Raw genomic sequence first — 20785 nt, 5'->3', positions numbered from 1 at the left:
AAAACTCACTTATACAAACCTAAAGAGATGGGAGGATTAGGGCTACCTTGTTTCCAACATTATTACTGGGCTGCAAATTTAAGGGCTGTTGTTTACTGGCAGGAGGATTATAACCTGGAAGTTTCAGCAGATATTCCAGCTTGGGTTGTAATTGAAAAGAAATGCATTATTAATAGTTCACTGCACGCACTCCTTTTCTCAACATCCAGCCTGCCCACAGGTACAAAGGTGAACAACCAGATAATTTCAAACTGTCTCAGAATCTGGTCACAAATTAAAAAGTACTGTAAGTTGTCAGGCACCTCCATCCACGCTCCGATTCACCACAATCATGCATTCGCTCCATCACTTTCAGATGCAGCTTTTGACAGGTGGACGTTAAAAGGTGTAGTCATTTTAAAAGACCTGTACATTAATAAAAAAATGCCTCCTTTGCCCAGCTAAAAGACAAGTTCTCTCTCCCATCAACACACTTTTTTTTTTTTAGATATTTACAAATCAGAAACTATGCCCGCCAGTGTTTGAATAATTTTGAAAACCTCCCTGAGGAAAAAAGGGTTTATTCACTCTTACTGGGACCGCCTGACTCCAAAGGCTTGGTCTCAAACTTTGTCAAAATATTTCATGAAGATGTTGACTTTAGGAGGTCGGCCTGGGAGAAAGAGTTGGGGTTACAGATTGATGATAAGGATGTCTGTGAGGAGAGCCTCAGCAGAATACGCTCCTGTTCCATTAATGCTAGGCATCAGTTAATTTAATTTAAGGTGATGCATAGACTATATTACTCAAAAGTTAAATTAAATAAAATTTATCCTACGATCTCCTCTCTGTGTGACCGGTGCAGATCTGCTGATGGTTCTCTAACCCACCTTTTTTGGACCTGCCCAAAACTGCATAACTTTTGGTGTGAAATATTCAAGTGGTTTTCTGAAATCTATGACTGTGTGTTTAACCCTGACCCACAGGTTGCATTATTTGGATATTCTCTGTCCCTGCAAAATCACAACCTCTCAGTGCAGAGCACTATCATGTATGGAATGGTAATTGCTAAGAGACTGATTTTAAGACTCTGGAAATCGGACACTGTGCCTCAGTTCAAGGCATGGCTGATGGAACTAACTAGCTTACTACACATGGAGAAAATCAGATACAGTGTCATGGACAATAGATTTTACACCATATGGCAACCATTCTTGGATCGTCTTCCAACATACCCCCAGTGTCCCACTCACCTCGAACTTGAAAACCTGTTGATCTGTGATGCTTTAGTGATGCAACATTGTATTTTGCTGCCTTCTGTATGCCCAGTTCTGTTTTTGTTAGTCTTTGTCCAGTTTTGTTTTTTTTAAGATAAAAAACCTTAATAAAAATACTGTTCCAACAGGGTTAGGGTTAGGGGTTAGATATGAATGGGAGTCAATGGTAAGTCCCCACAATGATAGAAAAACTGTGTGTGTGTGTGTGTGTGTGTGTGTGTGTGTGTGTGTGTGTGTGTGTGTGTGTGTGTGTGTGTGTGTGTGTGTGTGTGTGTGCGCGCCCATGTTTTTGCTATATTGTGGGGACCAAATGTCCCCACAACTGTAGGAAAACCGAAAACTATGTCACTTGTGGGGACCTCATTTGGGTCCCCACAAGTTTAAACAGTGTTTTCTTGGTCATGTTGTTGTTACTGAAAAAAGTAAAAGTGCAAAAACGTTTCTTTAGGGTTAGCCATTGTTTTGGTCTGGGTTAGGGTTTGGTTAGGGTTAGATATGAATGGGAGTCAATAGTATGTCCCCACAATGATAGCAAGACACACACACGTGTGTGTATGTGTGTGTGTGTGTGTGTGTGTGTGTGTGTGTGTGTGTGTGTGTGTGTGTGTTTGCAGTCTGTGGCTGCTTTCTGCCCTGCCACTCCTGCTTGAAAACACACTTTAGTCAAAATCACCCTCTCGTCATCCTTGATCTCACCTTCATCTTTTAGGGCCTGATATTGGCTCTCGTAGGTTTTATTTTTTTTCTTTCTAGTTTTTACACCACTAAGTAAGATTCAAGGCCGCTCATGCTGTCAATCTGCCATGAATCCCGGGAGTTTTTCCTCAATAAGTCCAGACCTTCACTTCTCCGTCTTCATCACGAGGGGTCACCAATTGTTGGAGCTCAATCCCAATCTACCAGCAAAACAGACTATTTGTGAGAAAGCTCCTGTGCGTTCGTTGAATGAAGCAATCGGAGAATGTATGTAGGTCTTACTATAAATGTTTATTTAGCAGAAGATTGTTAAGAACTAGGTGGTTTGAACCCAAGCAGCAGGCAAAACAGGCAGCTGAAGTAATAATAAGTTTTAACAATAAAAACTCAACATAAGCACTCCAAATGAGGAGGCACAGGGAACAAACAGAACGGGGATGAAAACTAAACTAAAGGTGACGGACCAGTCGGCCGTGATAGGAATTTAACTAAACTAAACAGAAGAGAGGTGACTCACGATAATGTCCATGGGAGTCGGGGGACAGGACAGGAACAGAGTTGATGAAGCCGAATACGGGGATGTGAATGGGGCATGGAGCAGGCTGAATCCAGAGCAGACCAGGGGGTGTGTGGAGCGGAGGAGGGAGGACGAGCAGACGTGGGTTCCGGGGTGAGGGGAGGAAGACGGAGCAGGCAAAGGAATCCAGGAGCTGACAGAGTCCAAACAGAGGGTAGGTGCTCAACGGAGGATCGCATGCAATGGCCCAGCAGAGCGCTGTTTGCCGAGCCAGGCTTTTGAGCTGTGGTGATTGCTCATTCGAGCGCACAGCCGGCTCGTCATTAGGCTGATGAACCACAGCACCGGAGCTGGAGGGGGCATGACAAAGATTCTGTTCTGTTAAGTATTTGTTAAACAGAACAGAATTCTGGATCCAGAGTTCTTTCCCTAACAGCAACAGAGACACTGTCAGTTCATGAAGTCTGACTACACCTAGTTTTACCCTGACCCAGACTTATACACTACTACAACATCATGCAAGCTCTTTTGGTGTCCTCTCCCTCTGATTGGCTGCTTCTCTCATCCTGTGTCTACTCGTGCACAGCTCATGACTGCGCTCCTTGTTCTCCTTCTCACCTCAGGGTGGGGGCAACCCTTCCCCTGAACCGCTGAGCGGGTCCTGGTTGTGTAGTCTTCAACGTGAGATACTGCCCTTATTGATCTCTGAAACACAGATGTTCACCCAGGACCAGACACCCAGTGCTTTTCCACTACAGCATAGTACTCAGTAGTAGTAATAGTACACAGCGACTGATATATGTATGTGAACTATCCTAAACTTCTACAATAAAGGCACACAGATTAGTAAAAAAAAAAGCTAAATAAGGCACAGTAAGCCAACACAACATAGAATGTGTCTATTTAACCCAGACACATCAGAGAATTCTCTCATACATTTTACTGCTTTACTTACTTCTGTCTTAATAAAAATGTCGTCTGCCAGCTGTGATATTTTAAATTCTCTGTCAAAAGCACAGATACTGTGAAAGTTTGTCATTTTAGCTTGTGTAGCCGACATCTGTGCTCCCAGGATAAACAGGAATGGGTTTTATTCCTCTGTCAATACTGAATCTAGGGGAGGTTCCATGTTGTAGTTTTACTGAACTATTACATCTCTGGTATAAAGTTCCAATGACATCAATAAACCGTTCTCCAAATCCAAAGGTATTGAGTGTTTTTACGATGAATTGGTGGTTTACTGTATCAAATGCTTTGTAAAAGTCAACAAACAAAACAAGACTGTCCTCGTTTATGTATTCATTGTAATCTATTAGGTCCAATATTAGTCTTACATTATTAATTATACTTCTACCTGTCATAAATCCAGATTGTTCCTCATCAGTAATTTCTCCCAATCCCACCTTCAGTCTCTGTGCAAAGATGGAGGCAAATATTTTAGCATCATTGTTTAATAAGGTTATTGGCCTCCAGTTTTCTATATTCAATTTGTCTTTATTTGGTTTGGGGATTAATTTTATAAGTCCTTGATGCATGGAAGGTGGGAGTTTGCCTTTGGTGATTGATTCTTCAAAAGTACATGCAAGAAACAGGGTAAGAGCATCCTTAAAGCTTTTGTAGAATTCGCCAGTAATGCCGTCATTTCCGGGAGATTTATTATCTTTTAGTGAAGCTATAGCTTTAAGTATTTCATGATTAAAGATTTTTTGGTCACACAAGGTCAGAGGTCACACAGGTCAAAGAAATATCAGACAGAATCTGTCACAATGTATATCCGGCAAAAAAAAACTCTGGAGAGGTTTAAATTAAATCTAGACTATAACTGTGACTTTTGTCAAACAGAACCAGAAACCATCATCCACCTCTTTAATCAATGCTCATACAGTAAAAACCTCTGGAGTCATCTACAAAACCTAATCCAGAACAAAACCAGACACAGGATCAGCCTCCAGGAGAACCACATCCTCTTTTAGTTTGAAAATCCCTCCATACCTTACAGCCTTTCCCTTTTGTTGCAGACTATCATCATGCTGGGTGAATTTCATATTCACAAAACGAAATGGGCAAAAAAAAAACAAATGGAAAATACTTTGGAAATGAACTCAAACAATACTTTAATACAATAACATCATCATCGAATGACAAAGCCATAAAAATATCAGACTTGTTTATTAAATACGTAAAATTCCCTGATTTAATATAAACTTGTTTATGTTATTAATTATTAGTCAATTTCATCCTCTTCTGCTTACATATGGTTGTAATATTCTCTTTATATGACTCTTTGTGTTTACAATGTAATATGAATAAGTTGTTGTTTTCATTTTGTGTTTTTTTTATGATCATTTTCGGTTAACACGCTGTATAACCTCTTTGTGTTAAATTTTAAAAAATATCTATGCTGGGGGCTCCTCCCAGGCGGACATGTTCGGAAAACCTCCAAAGGAAGTCTCCCTGGATCCGAAAAATTTTCCAGAAAGGGGGTTCCGGGCAAGATGGCGGAGGGAGCAGCCACCCTGTAACCAGCTCCAAGTAGCAAACCTTGAAAATTAGATAATACGGACTCAAAACTCATGTAACGTCTCTATGAAGGCTGTAAAACGTAACGAAGTCAAGTCAGAACTGTTCAGTATTCTGTAAATATCTCCGAACACGACGTACAATATGGCTAAAAGTAGCGCTAAAGCTAAAGCTCTCCTACAACACGATTACTGTGGCCCGGGACCAGAGAACATGGAAACAAAAGGCAAAGGCCTAAAGAACTCTCTAGCATCTCCATCCAAACCATCAGCTCCACTGAAAAAACAAAGAGGAGAGGAGAACATGACTGTAGAGGAGGAGAATGGAAATGCCTCAACTGTTGCAATTCTGGCTGCGATTGGGTCACTTAAAAATATGATGGAGGAATTCAAACTAGAATTGAAACAGAACACAATCACCATGGCCAACATCACAAAAGCAGTTGAATTTAATTCAGCCGAAATTAAAGAATGCAAAGAAAAAAACTAAGAATTGGAGATAGAAGTGAAAAAACTCAGAGAGAAAAACACAGAGTTGGGAGAGAGAACCACAGAAATGGAGCGATACCAAAGGAGATGGAACCTAAGACTAAATGGCCTGAAGGAAGAAAACATTCATCAGATCATCAAGGACATCCTCGGAAAGATTGTCCCACACTGGAAGGAGAACATGAACTTCATCCTTGACTCTTGCATCGTCTAGGACCAAACGTCGCCGACCGTCCCCGTCAGATCATCATGCACTTCACTGGAAGGCACTTCAGAGATGAACTCTGGCGAACCACCAAACAACACCCCGTCTGCAGAGAGCTCAACATTCGCTTTGCAGAAGATCTCACCAAAACTGACTGAGAGGCACGACAGGCTGTTTGGCCAAAAGTTGAACGAGCGAGGAAGGCAGGACATAAGACTATGTTCCCAGGCCCCCATGCTTTCATTAATGGACAGAGAGTCGTACCATAGTCACATCAACGCAGGATATCTAAGCCTGCAAGCGAGTTTTTGATGAATTGATGTTCTCAAGGTTCTGCTACTGCAAATGATTAGTATTCTACGTAACACCTAATTTTTGTTCTAAAACAGTTACGATAACTCCATTCATTTTTGTGTTGTATGTTTCATCTAAAAGATGACATTTCTTTCATATCTATTAATGCAAGGGTTCTCAGAGATATAACCAAGAGGAAAAGCTTCTTTTTGTTCTGTAAAGGAAAGAATGCTAATATAGTCGTTCTACAAGAAACTCATTCCAAAGCTGAAGATGTCACATTTTGGTCCACACAATGGAGAGATTACATTTATTTAAGCCATGGCTCTTCAAGGTCAGCAGGGGTCGCCATCCTCCTAAACAATCTCAAGGGTCGGGTCATTTCTCATTTGGCAGATGATAATGGTCACTGGTTGATATTTGTCATAACCCTGGATGACATCAAATTCATTTTGGTCAACATATATGGTTACAATGGAAACAATGAGAATAAAACCTGTTTGAACAGATCGGCATACACTTAGATAATATTAAGTCATTACACTCATCTGATAATGTTATAACTGGGGGTGACCTTAATCTAGTCCATGATGACTTCTATGACAAATTTCCCTCTAGATTCCCTGCAAGTCATCCGAACGACACTTTTACCAACTTTTGCTATACTCCAAGCTTAACTGATGTTTGGAGACATTTAAATCCTGGAACATTTCAGTTCTCATGGTTCAACTCCAATTATAAGTCCAGGATTGACTCCTGGTTCATTGCAAACCACCTGCTTTGCTATAACCTCATATCTCTGCTGCTCCACTGACTGATCACATGAAACCTAACAACAGGAGAACTTACTCATTCAAATTTTGGAAGTTTAATGCAAGTCTACTTAAGAATGATAATTATTGTAAAAAGCTCAAATGACTAATTTCAGATATTACAGACTCAGAAGAACTATCAACACCCATTAAAAAATGAGAATTTTTAAAGTACAAAATACACCAGTTTACTATCTCATTCAGTAAAAAGTTAAAAATGAATTTTGAGAAGAAGGAGCTAGACATTATCAACCAATTAAATGTTTACTGCAATAAACTTAACCCTACTGAAACTGATAAACAGAAAATTCTGAATATTAAATCTGAATTGGACAAAATATATATTCATAGAGCACAAGGGGCCTTTGTTAGATCAAGGGCTAAATGGATGGGGGGGGGGGGGGGGGGGGGGGGGGGAACTCAGCATAGTTTGGTGGTCTGGAGAAAAGAAGACAAGGGAGAAATAGCATCAGTTCCTTAATGGTTGATAATACAGAAACTACAGATCCAAAGGTGATCTCATTAGAAATACTTAAATTCTATAAACGACTTTACAGTTCTAAATTTTCTAATGAAGACTGCCTTGCGTTCCTACAAGACATAGACAAATATATTCCCAAAGTTGAAGAAGGTTTCAAACATGTGACAAAGAAATAACAATGACTGAAAAGGACAAAGCAATCAGCCGCCTCTCTCTGAACAAGGCTCCTGGTTCAGACGGCCTCACAGGAGACTTTTACAGACACTTTTGGGATGATTTAAAAGTATTGCTACATCAAGTTTTTTTGGAAATATTTGAAAATTGTACGCTTCCACCCACAATGAGACACGGGCTTATCATTTTAATTCATTAATCTGGCAAAGACTCTAGACGTCTTGAAAACAGAAGACCGATTACTGTCAGAAATTCTGATCATAAACTACTTACCTACAGTTTTACCATTCGTCTCCAAACAGGGATTTTTATCTTATTGCAGAAACACAGTCTGGCTTTTTAAAAGGAAGATCAATTCACAATAACATCAGGCTGGTAATGGACATCACTGAATATAGAGATCAAATTATAGATGATGGTTTTCTTTTATTTTTAGATTTCTACAAAGCCTTTGACTCTGTAGAACACTCGTTTATTTTTCAAGTTCTCCAACAATTAGGTTTTGGAATCAAATGTATGAATTTAGTGGGGGGGTTGTATCAGAATATCAGCAGCTGTGTCATTCTACCTCATGGATCCACCCCCAGTTTCAATGTTAATGTAGGGATTCCACAGGGTTGTCCCATTTCACCATACTTATTTATTCTAGTCACAGAAATGTTGGCAATCTACATTAAAAATTGGAAGGACATGAAGCAATTAAATGTATTGGGCACTGATATTGTCATTAGCCAATTGGCAGATGACAGGACAATCTTTCTACATGACAAACATCAAGTTCCAATAGCTATCGACAGAATTAGAGCATCAGGTTTAACCCTGAACCTAAACAAATGTGAATTACTTGTGATTCATGATACACCTTTAGCAGACATTTGTAATATCCCGCTGAAATGGTAAATGGTTGTATTTATATAGTGCTTATATCCAAAGCGCTTTACATGATACGTTACATTCACACACTGATGGCAGGAGCTGCCATGCAAGGCGCTAACCACGACCCACCAGGAGCAGTTAGGGGTTAGATGTCTTGTTCAGGGACACCTCGACATGAGCGCAACAGGCTGAGGATCAAACCGCAACCTTCCAGTTACAAGACGGCCACTCTACCCACTGAGCCATGCCGCCCCATCAAACCGAAACTCCCACTTCTTCCAGGTTCTATTTCCAGAGATGATATAACCTTTGGCATAATTCTGACAAACGAAATCGATGAACTCTGCTGTAATGTGATTCTTTGTTTAGCAAAATTCTTTATCCATAAGAACAGGATATTGAAATCATCCCCCAAATTTATGGTTTTCCCGAATGAATTTAAATTATACATGAATTCGCTCAAACTTCTAAAAGGTACAAAGGCACAGAAACTGTATAACATCTTAAAAAACTTCCCTACGGAATTGGATAGTTGAACTTTAATATATATTCTTCCCTTCCCCTTGAGATTTCAAAGGTTGTGTTTTGGTTTTCTTATGTTCTGCTTCAATCCAATCTGATTCCATTGATTTGAAATTTGATGTGTATGTTTTTTTTCATGTTGTTCTTTTGTTGCTAGGATGTTGTTCCCTTGGCAATATTTTTTTATAATATTCTGATGTTTATTGAATTAAAGTTGCCATACTTGTTTGCTTTTTGTCAATAAAGCATTTGAAGAGAAAAAAAGTCTCCCTGGATCCCCTAATCATGTGACTGTTTCAGGAACAGACAAATGAAAAGCTGAATCACATGTTCAAACCACCTCATCTTGATCAGAATTTTTTTAAAAAAGTTAGTTAATAGTTATTTTAAGCTATTTATCTATTTATTGTTTTAAAGTTATACTTTTATAGAAATGTTTATAAGTTTGTTTATTTTAATAGATGCGTTTTTGTGTGTTTGTTCATTTATTTAAAATGAATGTTTATTTATTTGTGTGTTTGTTTATTAGATATTTATTTGTGTGTTTGTTTCTTTATTCAATAGAAATGTTTTATATATGTTTTTGTTTATTTTTTGAATATGAACATTTATTTAGTCGTGTGTTTTTTAATTTAGACTAAAACGGGAATTCACGGTGTGTCGTAATTTTGATCTGTGTTTTTTGTCATTTTTTTGTAAATAAAGTTGGTTTAAAAACAGTCATATTTAACCGATTTTATCATTACAGAAATCCAAACTCCAACCAGCTGGTGGCGCTAATGATTCACTAGAGAAAAAGAAGGTGTTTCCTTCCTGCTTCCTGTGTGTCACACTGATTTCGATCCGGGTCCGGAATATTAACGGTGCGGACTCAAGTGTTACTGGGACCTGCAGAATGTTCTCCAGTCTGAAGCAGCGGGTCGAGGATGTCCTCTTAGCGGGGGACGAGTTCTCCTTCGAGACCGACGACACCATCTCTCTGACAGAGCCCGTGAAGCCGGAGAAGGCGGTGTGCGGTCCGGGGCTGCGGCGCAGCGGAGACCGTCTGGTGGTGTGTAAGAGCGGCGTGCTGCGGCACAAACCGCCCAACGTGTTCTGGATAGACTCCCAGCAGCGAAGGGTGAGACCGACCGGGACGGAAGTCCATTTAAATAACTTAGTTTGAGGTTTCAGTAGGCAAAAATTCAGTTAGAAAGGTGACAATTTAAGGTTTCAACAGACATAAATCCATTCAGATTACTGACACATTAATGCTTTATTTGTTCGTCCACTTTAGAAAAGTAAAAGGAAACTCAATTTATTGATGTAAACCAGGGGGGTCAAACTTATTGTAGTTCAGGTTCCACATTCAGCTCAATCTGATCTCAAGTGGGACAGATCAGTAAAATCAGAGCATAATAACTTGTAAATAACCACAACTCCTAATCTTTCCTTTGTTTTAGCGCAAAAAAGTACATTTAGGGCATCATTTACACAGTACAACTTCCAGATCACAGAGTGTCTACATTTAGTCACAGCTTTGTGGAGCTGAACACTATACTATTTTACTTTATGATCAAAACAAGTCAGACAAAGACACGACAAAATGGCAAATAAATAAAATTGAAAAACGAGATACAAAATGACAAAATAAGACAAAAATTAGACAAAAACTTACAAAAGGACAAAAATGAGACAAAAATAGACAAATGACACAAACAAGACAAAAACTGACGAAAGCGAGAACCAAAATGGCAAGGAAATGGACAATCAACACAAGCGAGACAAAAAACACACAAAACGACAAAAATGATGCTCAAAGCTACGAATAAAGCAAAACACAAGGGAGACAAAAAGGAAACAAAACGGTAAAAACATGACACAAACGACAAAAATCAGACAAAAAACTCCCAAAAGACCAAATGTTACAAAAATGAAACACAAAACAACAAAAGCGAGAAACAAAATGACAAGAAAGGAAACAAAACAAAAAGGAGACAAAAAAGTTACTAAGGGACAAAAAATGGACAAAAACAGGAACAAACTGACAAAAAACACAAGCGAGCCAAACCCCCCGAACAAACGAGAAAAGTCAGACAATCTTACAATCTGCAGTTCATGTCTTCTCTGGAATTTTTACACTTTGAGGACCTTCTGGAGGGCTGGTTTTGGCCCGCAGGCCACATGTTTGACACCCCTGCTGTCAGCTATGCTGGAGGCTTTAGCTGCAGCTCCATGAGTGTGTCCGTCTGTCCTCAGTACGTCCCCGCAAAAGGAGAGACCGTCATAGGGATCGTCACGGCCAAATCCGGAGACATGTTCAAGGTGGACGTGGGAGGAAGCGAGCAGGCGTCTCTGTCCTACCTGGCGTTTGAGGGCGCCACCAAGAGGAACAGACCCAACGTCGTGGTGAGTATCAGAGAAAGGGAGCGAAACAGTGGACTGGAGTCAGAGGAAAAGTGTCAGAATTAGTAACTGTAGCGCTGTGTTACCTGTGCAGGTGGGCGACCTGGTGTTTGCTCAGTTCATCATAGCTAATAAGGACATGGAGCCGGAGCTGGCCTGTATGGACAGCTCAGGACGAGCCAGCGGGATGGGAGTGTTTGGAGCAGGAGGTCTGATGTTCACAGTGTCTCTGGGTCTGGTCAGAAGGTAAGTCGCCTGTAGATCAGTGTACTCACAGTATAAACAGTTTGTATCGTATTTCATCTACATTTTTAAGGCATTAAAACAGCAGCTTCCAAAAAGGCATGTTTAAATGTTTACATTTAAAATCATTTCTAGACCATGACAAGTTGTTTAGATCATAAAGGAAAACACGAGATTGTTCATCGTTCTTCTGCCGTTTTGTGTCTCATTTTGTAATATTTTGTCTGTTTTGTTTTTGTCTTTTTTTGTCAGACTTTAGTCGTTTGTCTCATGTTTGTGTCGTTTTGTGTTTCCTTTTTGTCTTGCTTATGTTTTTGTCTTATTTTTGTTTTGCTTTATTTGTTGTTTTGCTTGTATTGTTTGTTCAGTTTTTTGTGGTTTTGTTTCTCAGTTTTGTCATTTTGTTTCTTACTTTTGTTGTCTTGTTTCCTTTTTGCCTTGCTTGTGGTTTTGTCTGTTTTTTGTTGTTTTCTTTCTATTTTGTCATGTTTGTCTAATTTTTTTCTATTGTTTTGTTGCTTTGTAACTTTTTTGTCATTTTGTGTCTTATTTTTTGTTATTTTGTGTCTTATTTTTTTGTCATATTGTTGTTGTTTCTGTCTGACTTTTGTCATTTTGATCATAAAGTAAAATCCTACATTGTTCAGTTCCAGATAGCTGTGACTAAATGTTTAGTAGCTAATAAGGACATGGAGCCGGAGCTCCAAAACAAGGAAAGCTGAGGAGTTGTGGTTATTTCTGGGTCATCATGCTGTGGTTTTACTGCTCTGGTCCACTTGAGATCAGATTGGGCTGAATGTGGAACCTGAACTAGAATGAGTTTGACACCCCTGCAGCAGAAATATCCTTTGATGGAGCAGTCAAACCTTACCGTCTCTGTCCTGCCCCTACTCAGGCTGCTGTCCCCCCACAGTGAGGTCCGGTCCGACCTGGAGACTCTGTTCCCCTGTGAACTGGTGATCGGCATGAACGGCCGGCTCTGGGTCAGATCCTCTAGCATCCAGCAGACCCTGATTATCGCCAACCTGCTGCAGAGCTGTGAAACCATGACGGCCCAGCAGAGGAAAGAACTGTTCAGGAGGGTCCAGCAGGGGGCGCTGTAGACTTCCTCTCATTTGGTTCGTCTCTGCAGGATCAGTAAGGATTTTGATTTGTTGGTCGGTTGGCCGGTCACCAACAACCAAATCTTTGTTTAAAAAAATCTTTAAGGTAACAATTTACAGTCAGGTCATTCCACTGAAAGTCAACCAATCTGAGAAAGATGTTACCTGACGGCCTCAGAATCAGCAGATGTTTTTTTGTCTACATTTTATATATTTCATGAAGCCAAGTTCTACCGTCATGCTGTGAATATTTCCAGGTCCTTGAAGTTCATAAAAGAGAACGTCCTCAGTAGAAAGTTCTGAGTAGACCTACTGACAACCGTAATGTTGTCAGTAGGTCTACTCTAGAACTTTCTACAGGAAACGTTGTCCTTTCTTGCTTCCAGTCCTGAAAACTCCACGTCTGACTGCTGTACTGATGAAGTTCTGAGGCACAAATAATGGAGAAAAAAAGTCAATTAAAAAATGTAAATTAGGACCCACCTCTTTGGACTCCAGGGGCCGGTAACTCTTGAAAAATTCATAGTATGAAGGTAGAACTTTGCATTAAGTTTACTGCGGTTACTGTAGATAAAGAATCGTCTGATTCTGGGTGAGGTTTGAGGGCTCTGATTAGTTGCTAACGAGGAGACGGCAACATGAAAGTCGACCTGATTTCGTCCTTTACCTCTCTTGTAGATGCAGCTTTTTAGTTTTTATAACTATAAAAAGTATTTTTCTGACCATCAGAAGTTCTTTGTTTCTAATAAAGTTTGTTGATAATTCTGCTAATTATTGCTAAATCTACTCCTTCACTTGAAGTTCTTGAGAATCTGTGTTTGTTCACAACAGATCTTCATCAGATGATACATACACATTATCAGTCTTCATATCAAGGAAGTTAAACATGAAATACTTGGGGGGTATTCCACAAAGCTGGCTTAGGTCTAAGCCTGGCTTATTTCGGTCAACTTTGCTAACTTTAGTGAGAGTTTTGTTCCACCAACAAGGCTTAGGGCTAGCCTGGCTTGGTAACCATGGTAACTCAGCCAGAGCGACAAGCCTGGTCCGGGGCAGGCTAACAGTCAAGCTTACTTTAGCTCCATGTCAGAGAAGGTTCTGACGAGCTTCAGAAAGACGCCTGTGAACCGCATGTTACACATTAAATTCATCTTGATCTGTAATCAATGATGTTCTTGTTCGGTGACATACATTGAGACCTTTTTTAAATTTTCTTATTTAAATAACGCCGGAATAACCGTGAATCAAACTATATCATGTTACACATTTTGTCACAGTGGCTCAGTGGTTCGAGCGTAGTTAAGTAGATTAAATGTGGTTTTACTTTTCATTGCGCCGTGGGTTTGAATCCATCAGCGGTAAATACTTGGAAATGTCTGATTTTCTGTCTTCTTTCACCCTCAAAGTGCAGTCAACACGTAACAGGAATAGGCACAGATTGTGTTAAAATAAGCAGGACACAACAGCCACAGTTTTCCATAAAGAATACCTTCCTTTTACCAGCGGTCCAATCTGATCATGATGAGAATCCAAAGGTGAGGCCAAATGATGAGAGAACTATTTAGTGTACAGCTCATTTGTGTCTTCTCCCTTATTTAAATGTAGGGCACAGCAGCACTATCATCTCTAATAAAAATGACATCTCCTCTGTAGGCCTACATGTTTTTTTCTGCTTTTTCATTCAAAGTTTGAGTGTTTGATGAAACATCTCCACATGAAGTTGCCCCTTTTTTCCAAAGTATTCCTCCTTTGGTTTTAGGTGTTACCTGCTGCTTTATTCATCTATGGTGGATATATATTTGTCAAATCAAGAACATGGATTAGGCCTACCAGCGTAAAAAGTGAAAACCACCATCACATTACACAAAACCAGGCTGTAGCCTCTTTCTCTCATATATATATATGTTTATACACACATAAAAAATGTCTTCAATGGGTTTTAAAAAGCTTTATTTCATCAGATTGATCTCCTCTGGGCCACAGTAGTGTGACAAACTTCAGGGTGAGGAAAAAACAGTCATCAACCACTGCAGCTGTGGGTTATCCCTAATCAGTGTCAAAAACTTGCCCTCTGAAAATTAAATTTTCAGACGTGTGCGTGTGTACGCTCAGACTAAGTGCTTCATTAAAAAGAAAATAAACACGCATTTAAACGGTCGGCAATGCTTTGCCAGGCAGCGTCTGGAGCTTTATTTATCAACCGTGTTGCCTTTTCTTGTGATAATCTCCCTGTAGTCCTCGTACAACTCCGTGAGAAGTTTCTGCTCCGCCGAAGAGAAAGTCTGTTTTTAGACATAATATCATCATTTCGACGATCGACACGTCGGGGCTTTTTATCTCCCCCGGACGCGCGCTCAGCCGCAGCTTGAATCAGCCTGGCTTGAATAAGCGTCTCTGAAAAACAGCTGAGCCTCGTTCGTGGAACTACTTGCAGCTGAGATTAAAGTTGCCGCTTATTCAAGCCACGCTTACCGGCGTAAGCCCAGCCTGTTTTAGCCAGCTTCATGGAATACCCCCTTGTTCTCACGTTTCTCAGCGTTAAACACAACAGTCCAGAAATGTTTTAATACTGGCAGATTATCTGGAGATATCACAACTGTGACGGTGGGAAACTGAAAGTGTTTGAAGTACGAGCTTCATGGAAATAACTGCCATCTTGTTCACTGAAGAGTTCACATGCTTATAAAAAATAGAACATTATTAAAGAAGTCAGTTTTTGTAATTAATTCAAAAAGGTAAACTGATACTTTCTATTCAAATATGTCATCCTTTTATTGTTTTAATTTTGATGATTCTGGTTTGTAGTGAATGAAAATCAAAAATCCACTCTGATTATTAGAATATTTCCTCAGATCAATGAAAAAAGATTTACAGTCCATCCATTATCTACACACCCTTTACTCTTCTTTAGGGTCATGGGGGCGGAGTCTATCCCAGCTGACCGAGGCTGAAGGCAGGAGACACCTGGACAGTCCATCACAGTCTGTTTGTGCAAAGCAAATGTTCAGCAGACAAACGGTCACACATTCAGAGTCACCAGTTAACAGGGTGTTTTTGGACCGTGGGAGGAAGCTGAAGAACTGGGAGAAAACGTACACGTGCACAGGGAGAACATGCAGAAAGCTCAAGGCAACAGTGCTAACCACTGGATCACTGTGCAGCCTGATTTACCATCCAGAATTGTCCAATTTCTGGAACACGTTTCTCAGATTCTTGCAATACTTTGTTTGGGTTCCTTTGTTCTGCTGAGGTCTTTGAAGTTTGCTTCGACAGCAGCTTCAGTATTTCTGGGTCGGGTGTTTTGTTTTAATCTTCCACCTGATCCTGTTCCACATGGGGTTCTATGGGTTCAGCTCAGGTGAGTTGGCCAATCAAGCCCAGTAATATCACAGTCAGTGAAACGTTTGGTGGTCGTCGTTGCTCTGTGGGCGGCTGCAAAAGAAAATCAACATCTCTGCTTGTGAGCAGATAGAAGTGCTCTAAGATCTTAAGTAGGCTACACTGGCCTCCAGCAGATGACAGAAGATCACAAATAAGAATGTTAGACTGCAGTTCCACCATCTTTTCTGTTGCTGGTCACACCTGTGGGGAAATGTTTGATGTGGATTTGACTATTACATTTTTGTTTAAACTTATGTCATTTTAATTGCGATAACTGCAGGTTATCTGTGCTTCTAGGCATGGCTGTGATGTTTCCATAGATCTGCAGCGCTTTATATTACAATTCAATCCATTTTTTTTAATATAGCACCAATTACAGGTCACATTATCTCAAGATGCTTTACAGAACCCATATGCCTGACCCCCTACAGCCAGCCCTAAGGTGACAGTGGAAAGAAAAACATCCTTTAACAGGGAAATAAACCTTGAGCAGAACCCAGCTCTATATGTGGGGGAACCATCTGCTGCTGGAAGGAGGATAGAGAGGGACAGAAGAGGTAGAGGTAGAGGGGGAGCAGGAGGGATGGGACAGTAGGGAACAAGGAACATAAAACACACAATTGGATACAGGTATGACAAGATAGATGATATGCACAAAGTAGAAGCTAACATGTAAACTGATTCATAGTTTACTGGTACTGTGTACAGTTCTGGCATTAAATCTACTACATATACAGCTGGTAGTAAAAATCAAACAGGATGTAGAAGAACATATCAGATACAAATGAGCTCAAAGTGAGGAAAAATGAGTTGTGACTTTCATTTCTGCCTGTGATTTGTCACAAACTGCAGTCTGTTTCCTGGAAGCCTGGGAGGATGTCCTGATAATGAGTAAAATGAACGTCACTTGTTCTTATGTGGCTCAAAACAGGAAGTGTGGTTGGTTCTGCTGCAGCATCATCATGTTTGAAGTGTTTTCTGAGAGAAACCTCTGACTCAGAAACATGTTCTAAAAGAAGAAAAGTGGCTCTGGAGAGAGATCACTTGAAGAATTGTTCTCCACATAAGAGCTCAAAACTATCAAGTCCTCAGAAAGCTGTTCCAGTCAGGACTGAATGTCTGACTCAATTAGCTGCAATGTAGTTTCACTAATTATTCAAACAGATGGAATTCTGGAGCTGCAGCTTCTTAAATATTAAGATTTTCTGGTTCACTTGCTTTATGGCGAACTTTTCATATTTTAGACACAGAATCTTTTTAGACATATATTGGTTAATTTTGGAAAATGCTGAATAATTTTGGTGTCAGTTTAAGGAAGGCTGGGCAGATTTTGAGTAACAAGATGTCAATCAGAAAAGATGGGGATCAATCATTGATATCAGAGAATCATCAGGAGGAAAACTGGTGAGGCATCCGTTACCATGGTGATCTAGCTGTGAGGCATCCGTTACCATGGTGATCTAGCTGTGAGGCATCCGTTACCATGGTAATCTAGCTGTGAGGCATCCGTTACCATGGGGTTTTTGTAATTGTAATTAATTCAAAAAGGTAAACTGATACTTTCTATTTAAATATATCATCCTTTTATTGTTTTAATTTTGATGATTCTGGTTTGTAGTGAATGAAAATCAAAAATCCACTCTGATTATTAGAATATTTCCTCAGATCAATGAAAAAAGATTTACAGTCCATCCATTATCTACACACCCTTTACTCTTCTTTAGGGTCATGGGGGCGGAGTCTATCCCAGCTGACCGAGGCTGAAGGCAGGAGACACCTGGACAGTCCATCGCAGTCTGTTTGTGCAAAGCAAATGTTCAGCAGACAAACGGTCACACATTCAGAGTGACTGTTTGTCTGGTGATCTAGCTGTGAGGCATCCGTTACCATGGTGATCTAGCTGTGAGGCATTAGTTACCATGGTGATCTAGCTGTGAGGCATCCGTTACCATGGTGATCTAGCTGTGAGGCATTAGTTACCATGGTGATCTAGCTGTGAGGCATCCGTTACCATGGTGATCTAGCTGTGAGGCATCCGTTACCATGGTGATCTAGCTGTGAGGCATCCGTTACCATGGTGATCTGGCTGTGAGGCATTAGTTACCATGGTGATCTAGTTGTGAGGCATCCGTTACCATGGTGATCTAGCTGTGAGGCATCCGTTACCATGGTGATCTGGCTGTGAGGCATTAGTTACCATGGTGATCTAGTTGTGAGGCATCCGTTACCATGGTGATCTAGCTGTGAGGCATCCGTTACCATGGTGATCTAGCGGTGAGGCATCCGTTACCATGGTGATCTAGCTGTGAGGCATCCGTTACCATGGTGATCTAGCTGTGAGGCATCCGTTACCATGGTGATGTTGCTGGTTAAAACAGATCCTCCTTCAGGACACTAAAAACTCACCAGACCTGCTGACAGACTCACTCCTCCAGAGTTCAGCTCTCTGGACTCTACCAGCACCAATAAAAACAGAGACATGAGCTCATTTCTTCACTTCTATTTGTCACATTTACACTCACTGGTTGGTCCACCAGTTCAACCACTCAGAGCAGTTACACTGGAAAGTTCACTTTAAGGCACATTTAAAGGTGAATTTTGGTCTGTAGATACAAACAAACCTGTCATCAAAAACACAGATTTACCTGAAAAAGTCAGGAGAGAAAACACCCACAACACAGACATGCACAGAAAGATAACACACACACAGCTTGTTTTGTCTTTCAATATGTCATCAATAATCAGCTCGTCCAGCAGTCAGGTGACCTCATTCACAGGATCAATAAAGTCTTTGGTACCAACAGTTCAGATAAGGACACTTAGAGACACAATAATCAATCAATCAAACAGTCAATCAATCAATCAATCAAGGATGATTTACAGCGTCAATCAGTAATCAATCAAGTGGACATTAATCCTGATATAAGATTCATCAAAAGCTCAAATTATTGTCTTTTTGCTGCAATCAAACGGCTTTGAGTATTTGAGACGATCAATCAGCGGTTTAATCAATAATCACATGGTGTGTATTGATGAGCTACGAACACACAACGGTCACACTTTGGTTTGAAGATAAAAATCACAGAAACATGGATCAATTCACAGGTTCAGAGGATCCCAGCTGCTTCCGATTCTGACCTGGTCAGCTGCTTGTTTATGCTGTTTACTGCCTGTTTACTGCCTGTTTACTGCCTGTTTACTGCTGGTCGGCGTACTGTTTGTTTGCTGTGCTTGTTTATTGTTTGTTGTCCTGTGGTCCAGAGCTCCAGTTTGTTGACATTCAGTTTGGTCTTCACATCATGTTGGTCACTCAGACACTGACTGCTTTGAACCAGTACTTGAGTGATAAACAGAACCAAAACCAGAACCAGGGCCAGAGTGCTGTACTACGAAGCAGAATTTGAGGTTACCGTGGTAACGTTGGGTTTTCTGTGCGACCATAGAAATTGACTTCTTATTGAGGTTCATTTCCATGGAAATAGACGCTGAACTCCTGACCTGCTCTGGAGCAGGTGATGCTCCAGGTAACAGATCAGACAGAAAGCTGTATAATCCTCAGACAGACACTGATTAAACCATTAAAGCTCTAGATATATGTCGATCTTGTAAGATTTGCAAAGGGCCTATTTATTTATTCAAATTATGCTCCTGTTTATATTTTTTCTGGGTCCCAAAACCGTAGTCATGTCGACCTGTGCCTTGTTGATCTGATAATGATATTGAGAAGTGAACTTAGCTGCTGCAGTGATGTTTAAAATCTTTGACATAGTAGACATGTCCATGTCTGTGATTGGTTGTCTGTTACTAACTCCACCTCACATCCAGGTTCAGAAATCCTTGGTGACTCACTGAGCTGTAAACCTGCTTCAGGCTGATCCTGACTATTGTTCGGTTAAATTAAACCAGATCATGAAAAGATCGCTGGGATATGATGTACTGGCTTCGTACTGCAGAACTCAGGACCCATAACCAGGACCAGTACCTGAACCAGGGTTAGGAACTGGACCAGGAACTAGACCATCACGAGAACACAGACCTGACCAAGGACCAGAACCAGAACCAGATGTGAGCCCATCCTGTGTGTTATCCAGAACCTCCACCGGTGTATCAGACCATGTGACACAGCAGGGCGGCTCTGATTGTTTTAAAAATAAAAGTCTGTTCAGAACTTGTTGCCACGGCGTCTGATGCAGGCGTCTGATTGGTTAGACCTGACCAATCAGAGACGAGTCCTCAAGGCTGTGCAGTCTGTTTGTGCAAAACAAGTGTCCAGCAGGTCCGGTCCAGAAGGGGACCGTAAAGCTTCAAGTGTCAGAGGCACCATGTGGTTTTCACTGCAGCAGTCCAGCTCCCAGTTCCTGGCCCCTCTGGGCCCCTCTGGGCCCCTCAGGGCTTCCCCACATCCACAGTGATCTCGGTGAACAGGTCCAGCTTGTCCACACTCACCACTGTGTAGGACAGAGAGTTGATGCCGTCTTTGTTCATGGTGTCTCTGGTGTGAGCGATCCGGTCGAACCTGGAGCATCAAAACACAAAAGTGTCAGAATGTAAACGCACAACGAGACGCAATGAAGCACAACACAGATCTGAGTCACACTTTACTAATAATTCATTAGGGTTGGGCACTGGGGTGGGGCTCCAAAGTTCCCGTTTTACAGGACTCGTTTAATTCCAGAGCAGTGTGATGTTTCAGCAGAGAGGGAGCGGTGCAACATCAAGACTGATGGAGAAAATACAGTTACACAAAGAGGAACTTCATATAAATATAGAATATTTTTATGGCATCGTTTATGACGTCTTTTTCAGAACCTCTATGTAACATTTTTAAATGG

At 40.7% G+C, this 20785-nt stretch overlaps 2 protein-coding genes across 4 annotated transcripts in view; one reads left to right on the top strand and one right to left on the bottom strand.

The window, feature by feature from the left end:
* The first annotated feature begins 9667 nt into the window (after positions 1 to 9667).
* Positions 9668 to 18441, top strand: exosc3 (exosome component 3). 3 transcript variants are annotated; one of them, XM_051954228.1, is made up of 5 exons: positions 9668 to 9961; positions 11080 to 11229; positions 11321 to 11472; positions 12365 to 12606; positions 17678 to 18441. In XM_051954228.1, the coding sequence occupies exons 1-4, from the start codon at positions 9737 to 9739 to the stop codon at positions 12570 to 12572; spliced, it is 735 nt and encodes a 244-aa protein (XP_051810188.1). In that variant the 5' UTR covers positions 9668 to 9736; the 3' UTR covers positions 12573 to 12606; positions 17678 to 18441. The 3 variants fall into 3 exon arrangements, with proteins under 3 accessions (XP_051810188.1, XP_051810189.1, XP_022070311.2); XM_051954229.1 differs by lacking the exon at positions 17678 to 18441 and adding an exon at positions 15484 to 16207; XM_022214619.2 differs by lacking the exon at positions 17678 to 18441 and having other exon boundaries at positions 12365 to 13343.
* b4galt1l (DP-Gal:betaGlcNAc beta 1,4- galactosyltransferase, polypeptide 1, like) overlaps positions 18439 to 20785 on the bottom strand; it is a 36078-nt gene continuing 33731 nt past the window's right edge. Inside the window, exon 6 of the mRNA XM_051954210.1 lies at positions 18439 to 20469. Coding sequence (XP_051810170.1) covers positions 20340 to 20469 — 130 coding nt within the window. The 3' untranslated portion in view covers positions 18439 to 20339. The remainder of the gene's footprint in view (positions 20470 to 20785) is intronic.

Source organism: Acanthochromis polyacanthus, chromosome 10 (assembly GCF_021347895.1).
Source record: "Acanthochromis polyacanthus isolate Apoly-LR-REF ecotype Palm Island chromosome 10, KAUST_Apoly_ChrSc, whole genome shotgun sequence".
In the NCBI taxonomy this organism is placed as follows: Eukaryota; Metazoa; Chordata; class Actinopteri; family Pomacentridae; genus Acanthochromis; species Acanthochromis polyacanthus.
The sequence above is the reverse complement of the archived record's forward strand: the minus strand, read 5'-3'. Positions and strand labels throughout refer to the sequence as shown.